The sequence below is a fragment of the Salvelinus sp. IW2-2015 genome, linkage group LG10 (genome assembly GCF_002910315.2).
Source record: "Salvelinus sp. IW2-2015 linkage group LG10, ASM291031v2, whole genome shotgun sequence".
In the NCBI taxonomy this organism is placed as follows: Eukaryota; Metazoa; Chordata; class Actinopteri; order Salmoniformes; family Salmonidae; genus Salvelinus; species Salvelinus sp. IW2-2015.
This window is the reverse complement of record NC_036850.1, coordinates 15262977-15273155: the sequence shown is the minus strand read 5'-3', so window position 1 is coordinate 15273155 and position 10179 is coordinate 15262977. Positions and strand designations below refer to the sequence as shown.

Below are 10179 nucleotides of genomic sequence, written 5' to 3'. Positions count from 1 at the left end.
TTCTAATGCTGCCTGCCACAAGCTGTTCACAGTAGAAATGCCAATAAAATCATTTGTTTCTTTGTTTTGAGGTTTAAATCTTGTGTGAACATAGTTAAGGTGATTTTAGAATGAAATTAAAATGTTTTTTTCATAACTGCAGTATTCTGTTATTGTAAATTAAGTATTTTGAACCCCTACTTTACCAATGCTGCATTTATATGTATTGAACATGGTATACATATAAGAATATTTACATCTCAAGAATAGACAGCTACATTTTCAAAGCCTTTTATTTTCTTATGAGCAAAGGTTGTGCAAGCTGCATGTGTCTGGGTTATAGTTTCCATTACCAAGTTGTGAGCATGATGAGCCGACCCACCATATTTTCTGTCAAAGTGCTCCATATATTCAGAAATGTCATCTGTCCTTGTTTAAACCACMATTTAAAACAAAAACCAGGACTAAGCAAGCTACTTCACATGTGTACAGTGCATTGCGTTTATTCTTTCTTCATCCCTAACTTGACTTAATTCCTTTGGGCAAAGGGCCTCAACGGTGCATCTCCAGCAAACTCCATCCTCAGGGTAGGCACATAAGTGAGACATCAGAGAGCAGGAGGGGGTATGTTTAAGTACATATTTGTTAAAACACGAACTCTTATTGCGYTATTGGAGTGTAGTCATCATACACACTACCTTTTGAACAGCGTAAACGTCTAGGAATTGGGAATTTCCCAAAAATGTCAATTCCATCTAATACATGGTGTTATGCACTATGCAACATCTAGAGCTTTGGTTAACTTCGAGCAGATAGAGAAAAACTGCAATGGCTTGAATAAACAATGACAAGCGTATAGATGGAAGAATTTTACATGTAAGCCTTTTGAGACGGTGAGCAACTTRATTTTCTAGGCTGAAATCACTGGAGACCCCTCTATCTGATTGTCTACAGGCCTGAAAAGGTTGAGCTGCATGGTTACTCCTAGACAATATAGTCAATTTCTGAATAAAGTGTGTCTGTCAGGTCCTCTTCACTCGAGTTCTGTCTTTTCAGACACAGGGAGCCTCGGCTGTCAAAGAGATGAGGAAATCAATTTGTAGCATCATACTGGGTCAACAGCATTTTGAGTGATCGCTATGGCTTTTGTCTACCAAGTGTTTTTTATTTTATTTTTATGTAATGACTTATGCCTTCATTTCAATTGAATGTAAATGTTGCAGGTGTTCAGCATATAGACTCTTACCCGAGATGTTGGCACTGGAGGTCCCCAGCACAGGGGCAGTGTTCCCTTGGTCCCTGGCCCTCTATGTCCCAGGACAGCAGCTCCATAAGGTCATTGTAGGAGCCATGACAGCGCTCACGCTCTATTGGCTTGGCCATGCACACAGGGAACAGCAGGGCTGACCACAAGGTAAGGGGAGAGAGATAATAGGGACAAAGGTAAGTGACATTACTACAGAAACGTTAATACAGGCGTACAGTATATGGACAGTGCTTGGAGGGGAAAGCAAGTTATGGGCTTTCACATGATCACTTAACTATCTGAAACTTCAATGCACCCTGCTTCACTTGCCTTCGTGACTATCATAATTGGCTAATTATATTGAGAACAGACTTTGTGGTATCGCAATTAGAAACCTTGCTTTTTTGGATGTCAAAGCAATCCCTGTAGGTTTTTATCCGGCTGAGTCAAAGCCAAATGAAAGGAGCCCATTTCACTCTCCACAGATGATGTTAATTTCATGTAGAATGACTCATGGTGTATAATTTAGCAGAAGAATTATGTTCTGTGTGTGGCCTTATGGCCTGTACCTTTATGGAAAGCACAGCAGAGGTCTGGGCTGCAGTCGTTCTGGTATTGGCAGATGCTGCCAGCTTCCCCCTTAGTGGTGTTCTGGCTGCACTGGCCCCACACACACAGCTGTCCTGTACAGCACTCCTCATTCTTTTTGCAGGGCTGGAACACACACACACAGTGACAAACTGTTAGATGACATGCATGGCATCATATAAGCCCCATGGTCATGGAATGGCATGACTGGTCTCGTGTAACTCTCATAAGCTCTCTAGGTGCAGCAAATTCCTGCTACTTGTGCAAGCTGAACCAATATTGGGATCTAATTAATAGTGTGCTGCTTGACATATGACTGTGTTTTTCTGTGCAGGACATTCACACAGGCCTTATCAACTAGGAAGAACTATTCAAACTCAGCATACCTTTGACTTTGAATGCAAGTGAGTATCTACAGTATGTGGATGGATTTCCACTCTGCCCTGCCAAAAACATTGGTCTTAAATTCAATTAAATTGCTTGTATCTGTAGAGTAGGCTCTCTCATTACCTCTCATCCTGCTCCTCTCTTTGTCCTCGGATAGAGGGGGAGAGAGGTGGAGCTCTTATTCAATCTGACACATGCTTTGATACGCAGCCAAGAGGAGAGAAGCTCTCCGTCATGAAACACTCCAGTTACACTTGTGGCAACACTGCAATGCAGTAACAATGCAGAAGCAGCTGCATCATATTGTTTAAGCAATCTGCTGCTCTGTGATTTGCTGTGTGTGTGCATGTGTGCACTAAGGCACTGTTACAAAAACTGGAGATGGTCTGAAGTAGAACGTAATAGGAACTAAGAAGGAGTCAATGTCCCCTGGGAAATATAGGTCTGCATAAATACATTCTAGATGGGTTCAGTGTCAGGGTTTGTCAAATGTGTGTGGCACTGTTAATAACCATGAAATTGACCTACCACGTCGAGGGCTTTGCAGGTTAAACACTTGGATCGGTGCGGCTCATACCGGCAATATTTCCCCTTCTCACAGTCCTCGTCAATGATACACTCCTGTGAGGTAAGGGAAGAGGGGACATTCAAGACACACCCTCCTTCACAGATACACCTGCAGAGGGTCGCTATACGGTACCAAAGCCGCCCACAATCCAGAGTTTTTCACTAGAAAACAGATTGTACTGGWAAAATTGGCTAAATCAAACATGGTAGACTTGAAGAGAAATTCAGAGGTTGTAGCCATGTACTATTGCAAACTTCTTTACAAAAGTTACTTTAAAATAACTTCAAAGTACATTTTTGAGGATGTGATACGTTGTTGCACGATCTCCTCCAATATTTATCTGTGCCTAAAGTGACCTGAATAAAATGGGCCTGCTGTTGAAACTGGGACAATGGGCTACTTGTCCCAAATTTTTAAGTAAACATCCAATTCCCTCTCACTTTTCTCTCTACCACATATCCTAAGGAAAAGACTGGCAGGAATAGCATGCTCTGAGACTGTCAATTATTTTAACTAAATATTAAAACCTGTAACTTCAATAAATTAAATGCATGTTAAATGTACATGATGTTACGAAAATGACTACACACAATGTTTACCAAAAGCACCCGAATCAAATGATACAGACATTTCACTGTTATTGTTCAAAACGATCTAGCTAGATATTGTGACTAAAACCCCCAAAACAAATAACTAAAAACCCCTCAGACTTTGGCTGATAAGATGGATTGAGCACTTCTTGCACTGTGTCCTGGTCAGAGGCCTGTTATAGCAGTAATCTAGTGTCTGTCTCCAAAGACCTACTGTATACTGGTCAAAGACATGCACTCACGCACATACCTGGCTTGATTGATCTGTTTGATTATTTTGCTATTATCTTGCCTGATCAACCGCCTCATCATGGCTGAGACGTGGCTGCCATATATAATTAATGTACAGACAGGATGCAGCTCTGAAAAGAGCTTATCAACCAGCCATCATCCTGCACATGTCACTCTGCCTGGATAAGACATAGCTTTAGCCTGGCTGATAGAGAATGAGACAGCACAGTTGAAACTGGAGAGGCGTACAGAGCATGGGGAAAGTGAAATGAGACGCCCAAACATGACAGCAGCTGTGGCCGCATGCAGAGCAGCACAGAAAGAGGAAACACAGCCCATGACTTGATGAATCTTTCATGAATTGTGACTTGCATTAAGGATGGAATTGTTTTCATCTTATGCCCACTGTCTTTATTAAACACAAAACACCAGTTAGAGTTATAGTGTTACTGTGGATAATGTTTTAATTTTTTTTTAATCTGTTGTAAATCATGGAGGGAAATTCCAAAGATTGTTGTTCACTCACATGATTTATATTATTTTCCTTGCCACTGGACTGGATAACTGTTCTGGTGATGAGGGTCTCTTCTGTTCTGTTGTCTGTCTCCTAAAGAGAGACACATTTCCAGTTTGGATCACTTCTGTAGGATTTCTGCAATTTTGCTTTCAGTCTTCATAACAAATGTGGGATGCCAAAATAATACTACCATACAGTATTACAATTCATAATAGCATTTCAGCATCCTAGTTTTGAATGGAATACAGTATAATAATACATTTGCGTATGGCTACTACTGTACCTTGTGTACTGTCTCTATGGTGTGAATGGATTGGTTTTCAACCACACTCTCAGAAGTGCTTTCGTTGTGATAATTTGAGGGAAGGTTATTGGGATGCAAGCTGGACTTGGCACTCTCATTGTCCATCTAAAGAGGTTTGATGCAAAAGATCAATGTTGCATTGAGGTCACCACTGTTTTTTTTTACACATTGTGCATGTTAAGATTGACTTAGACTCATCTCAACCCACATGGGAACTGTTTTTATTAGTCTCATAAAGATTTATGTCTCAAGTTAAACTTGGTTGCTTTAACAAAAAAAGTTTCAGATCAACTAAAATTATATAATAAGAGTGTACTGCACTATTATCTGTTGCATTTTACATAACATTAAAAATCATACAAATGAAAGGGGTGCTATGGGACATAATAGGCTCATTTATTTGTTATCAAAGCTCTGCAAATATACATCTGAGTAGACCTAACCATTAACCGACCTGGTGCACCGCGTCCTCCAGTTTATTATGCGTGTCCTCCTTCAGTTGCTCTACCTCCTCAAACATGTCGTTTAATGGCGTGTGTCCTTGTGCCATATTATCCTCAATGATCTGGTTGATGTCCAAATCCACGGGCCTGGCAGATTCAGGAAGGAGGATGCCATGGATAGACGTTAGGCTCAGGGTTAGAAGAGAGAAATACAACATCCTTGCTGCTGCACGAAAAGGCACCAGAATGAATTAGGTTCTTTGGACGTCCCATCTGCGCACTGGGTGTGTGCGGTGATGCTGCTGCTGCTGGGTCACTCTGTCCGAAGAGAGGGGGGAGGATAGACTATAATATTGCCTTATGCATGTATTTATATTTTGAGAAAGTTGTAGTTTATTTTGTCCCAAGTTATGCGACCACTGTAGGCTATAGCCTAATTGACAGGTGCAAGCCATGGTGATACGTTTTCGATACTCTTACCTTTCATAGTGACGCCAGTGACGAACCTATTCTGGGCCAACCTCAGCACGCAGCAGGCTGTGGGAGGACGCCGCCAATGAAGGAGGGATGGTGGCACACCGCAATGGGCTGACTGCTCGTCTTTGAGCAATGAGAAGACTTGGCTAGAGCCCGGGTTAACGTTGGAACATCTGTGTAATGAGATCTGTGTAATGTTGGCGACGACTCTTTATTGTTACTCTTCAATTAGAAGTTTATAATTCACGTGTTATTATATTTCATAATTAGTAGACCTAGTTATAATGTATTAAAGTTGTGATAGCTAGGCTACACAGTAATATAGTCTGCTGTGACTGTGCGTAAACGTGGACGCATAATATGGCTCTGTCGCATGTTTTCGCCCATTTACCACTAGATGGCCTCATTTGCATGGAATATATTTTCAGTAGCTTAGGCTAAACCACTGTGGAGTAGCCTAGTTTATAGGTTTATGGCTATGAAACCAAAATTGCTAGACATATGGATTAAACACCCACCCACCACCCCGAGCAACCACCCGACTAAGTAACCATCTTATGTAACCATAGCAAACATAACATATTATACTAATGTGAGTGTCCAGGATTTATCTTTACTATGTTACGTCTAGTCTGAGACCAGGTTTTTAAGAGATGTCACTCCTTGGTGTCACGGTGATTAACTGACCATGTCATCGCCATCATCTGAACGTGTCGTTTTATGTAATGGAAGAAACAGTCAATAATTTAAAGAAGTCCATGTTTACTCACTGCGTAAATGCCAAATGTAGCCTATTATGGATCAATTAATTTTGCGTAATTTGACGCAAGTTCTTTGTTTTGTTTGTTTGTTCTTGAAACATTATACTGGACACTGAACAGCTGGATATATGTTTGTGCTAGAGCCTGTGCACGTGCCTCAATCACTTGCTGTATTTGAATTATTACAATGATATACATCATTATTTAGACTATATGCCGATATTCCAGTTGGTAAATTTTTTTGTTGCTTAATTAGCAAAATACCCATTAAACTTAAATCCAGCTTTATTCTCCATAAAATAGAGTATACAACTATCTATGCTGTAATTTTTTGCACTGTGGCTACATGAAAACTATTTGTGTCTACAGTTGTAATGAAGCCTTTATAATTTAAATTTCGAGCACGGTGTATCAGAAGTTACCATTGGGTCTTGTAATCTCCTGCACCGCCCTCATGCAATAGACGGGAGGTACTGTGGTGGTGAGACAGAGTGAGACAGTAATTTAGCCCAGTAGTAGTTTAGAATGAGTGACTGGAAGAGACACACCGACACATATAGCCAGCGCAAATTCTATTAGATACATTTTCTCTGACCGGTTATTGCGGTTTTGAATATACCTCTTCAATCAACTGCGAAGACTGGGCCAGTTGATTTATTTTTTCTCCTCTGTAAACTAAGGTAAGTCACACTTCCAATTACGCATGTTTCACAAATCAGTGACCGCTGGACAGATGTCTAGGCAATTGAACAACATGACAGTTGAGTCTGAACACTGTGACATAGTTCATTCAAGGTTGTAAAATCGAATCTTATTTGAGGAATTGATTTCGTTTCTCCACTGTGGGATTTGTACATGTTCTTTGCTTTAGTATTTAAATACATTCATTCTGATAGGATTAGATACAGATTCCRGTACATACAGTAAGAGCCTGTGTGTCTGAACTGGATAATAAAACATCTGYTTTGTCTCCATACTCTGATAAAATAGCTCTGTGTGMTCAACCATTATAATAATGATGTGTCTCCACCATAATCCAGGTTTAAAAGCCTTTTATACTTGATGTTTCTGGCTGAGTTTTACAATGTTATAGGCTACTACCATGGCATGGTATTTTCTTTAAAGTCACATTGAGTTACAATATTTTGGATTCATTTATCAATTGAAATCAAGATTTATTTATATGACACATTTCAGACATGAATGCCACACAATGTGCTTCACAGGAAAAAACATAAATAAAAAACAATGAAAATAAGTACAGACATATTTAGTACACAACAAACATAAAAGGATAAAAAAACTAAAGAATAACAATACAAACTGAAAGACTAAAAAAGCACCCCAAGGAAAAGCAAAGCTAAAAAGGTGTGTATTAAGATCTCTTTTAAATATGTTCAGTTTCGACCCCCCTCGGGTTCTCTGGCAGGCTATGCCTTTATTCTTGATGTATCTGGCTGAGTTTTACAGTGGTATAGGCTTCCACCATAGCATGGTATTTTCTTTACATTGAGTTACATTAAGAGAAAGACAATGATTAAACAGTCATTTTTTGAYGGTTCATCACCCTTTTATCTCAGGAAAACMATATTATTATTTGATTGTTTTCTTAATCATAGTATATTGTAAAGGCTCCATTATGTTGTATTTATATCAACAGATATTACTGTCTGCACAAGCCAGTGCGAATGTGGGCACAAATACACAGGGAGAGGAATTGTGACACTGTCTGTCTGCTTTAGCGCTGCTGTTTCTGTCAGATGAATTAATGTTCCCCTTTCATAAGAATTATGGGAAGTTCTAAGCTTACTCACTAACCTGTGTTTGATTTTGAGTTTGAACTTGTGGCTTTAAYTAATACTGTACAGTAGGCTATATTTTTCTTTGTCCCAGGTGAGGCACATTAGTTACAGCACACATGGTCAGATGATCACAGATCCGTTTCAGAGACATCTGTAAGGTATTTAGATACAGTATATAATCTGTTATAAGCACACATTTTAGATGACTGAAATCTGGATGGAATTGTCAATTTTCATTTTGGTACTCTTGAAAGTGTACCAAAATGTATGTGGGGGAATCTGTCTGATTATGTTTATCTCAAAGTCACTCTAGAAAACAGGCCACTGTGAGTATCTGGCCATGAGAGAGCAGCTGTGACTCAGTAAGGACATTTTGAGAAAGCAGCAGCAATCATACAGTCATGTCATTTTCCGCCCCCTCTTGAATGAGCAATAATTTCCTGTGCATCCTGTGCCGGTTGAAAACATGGCACGCTCTTCCTCACACTGCTGTAYGARTTAAAGTCCTGCTTTATTACMCTGTGATTCACTACCTTACTGATAAAGTATGTGTCAACATCTCAATACACTACATGTCTGTCTCTGAATCTGTCTCAGGTATTGGTTGTCCATGTGTGATTCAAGTACTCTGTTCTCCCTGGATTCGATAAATATTGCACACTCAAACAAAAAACGCAATACTTTTCTCCTTTCTTGCTGGAATTTCCTCAGGAATGTTCAATCTTGTTAGTATTTCTTGTGCTATAAAGCAACTGAAYTTAAGGAACAGTAAAACTAATATTGTTCAGTAAGATTTATACACTTGCTGTTAGCCATGGGAGTATACTCTTAGAACAAAAATGTTCTTTGGTCTACTGTATATAACTTTTAGGTGTTCCATATAAGAAGCAAGCGATAGAAKCCTTTTTGGTTCTATATGGAACCTTTTCCCAAGACTATACAACATAAACAAATGTGATTACTTCAGTGCCAATGTTTTTGCGCAGTGTATACAACAGACATTAATAAATCAAAAGTTTATCTGTAGCGGTCCACTTCTGTCATTTTTCTTCTCTTGTTTTTATCACCATACCTATGCTATCTGGAATAACAATAAATCATCAGGTTTGACTTGCTCTCCCCYAAAGCAGATTTCTAGAAAGATCACAAGGTTTTATATCAGTAGTGAATGTAYAGATGTAAAGATGCTGAAGGTTTATGGTCTCTCMCTAGACGTCACAGTTAGTCTAATTGAGGGGGTGGGTGTGTAAAGATCAAATCCACGCTGATTTAATACGTTTTAATGTGTTTGCATGAAAATTCCCAAATGTTGTTAAAACTCAAGAGTTAGTGTGTTGCCAAAATATCAGAAATTGCCCCCCTAAGGGAGTTTCCCAATCTCAGCATGAACCTGTTGTTCTTGTAATTTTGTCAAAATTGACTTAGATGGTAATGCTGCCAGCAGCCAGTTTCATCTTCTAAGTTTGTAATTAGTGGTTGTGTCGAGGCTTCAGGGGGGGACTGGGACAAAAATTCAGCCCTGGCATTTTAGCCACACCATTAGCAACACCAGCCCACATCCACATAATGATTCACATTTCCTGTTGCTGCAGGATACTTTCCCTGCTGTAGCAAACTGGCTCAAATTAAGATCGTACAACTGTGTGTCTCTGTTTTCTTCCTACCTCCACTGTACTCACCTCTGAGCTGTCTCTGCTAAGCCTCCTTTCCCACATCACTGGCACCAGAAGACCAGGGGACCCCACTGCCTGCGCTGGGCCCAGCAAGATCCTAGTTGTGAATGAATAAACACATGTATTAGATAAAACAATTGGTGAATCTAATTGTATAACTGGTTTAACTAATATAACTGGTTTTAAATTAACCAAGCCTTTGGATTCAGAGCTATGTCACTCTCTCAGGGCACACTACAGTAAAGAAGACAAATAAGCTGAAGTCAGCATTACTTTTGTCTCTGTCAGTCAGCAGACAGCATTCCAAATGAGCACCGTATTCCAGCCTGACTGGTCTGTCTGTAGGCTTATTCACAATATCCCAGAGCAGAACTGTGTGAACTTTCTTCTTCCTCTTTGCATTATTTCCTTCCTAGAGCCACACTGTGGAAGTGAGCACATGTTTCCAGGCAACAGCTCCAGCACCAGGACAGAAAGAGGATGTGGGAGGTTGAGGCTCAGAAAGCAAATCACTTGCAGGATTTATGCATGGTTTAAATTGGTTGATCCTTTCAGTAGGATCCCGCTCTGCCAACTTAAACCACCACGGTCATCAGCAGGATATAAATCGCCA

General features: G+C 39.9%; 1 protein-coding gene across 3 annotated transcripts in view; it reads right to left on the bottom strand.

The window, feature by feature from the left end:
- Positions 1 to 256: 256 nt before the first annotated feature.
- dkk3a (dickkopf WNT signaling pathway inhibitor 3a) overlaps positions 257 to 10179 on the bottom strand; it is a 10872-nt gene continuing 949 nt past the window's right edge. Inside the window, exons 2-8 of one of the 3 annotated variants that reach the window (XM_023995430.2) lie at positions 4865 to 5000; positions 4390 to 4515; positions 4116 to 4196; positions 2729 to 2821; positions 1795 to 1939; positions 1226 to 1382; positions 257 to 1051 (exon numbers count right to left, since the gene is read on the bottom strand). In XM_023995430.2, coding sequence (XP_023851198.1) covers positions 964 to 1051; positions 1226 to 1382; positions 1795 to 1939; positions 2729 to 2821; positions 4116 to 4196; positions 4390 to 4515; positions 4865 to 4960 — 786 coding nt within the window. In that variant the 5' untranslated portion in view covers positions 4961 to 5000 and the 3' untranslated portion in view covers positions 257 to 963. Of the gene's footprint in view, positions 1052 to 1225; positions 1383 to 1794; positions 1940 to 2728; positions 2822 to 4115; positions 4197 to 4389; positions 4516 to 4864; positions 5184 to 10179 lie in introns of those variants that run through there. The other 2 variants (XM_023995429.2, XM_023995431.1) reach the window with 2 other exon arrangements.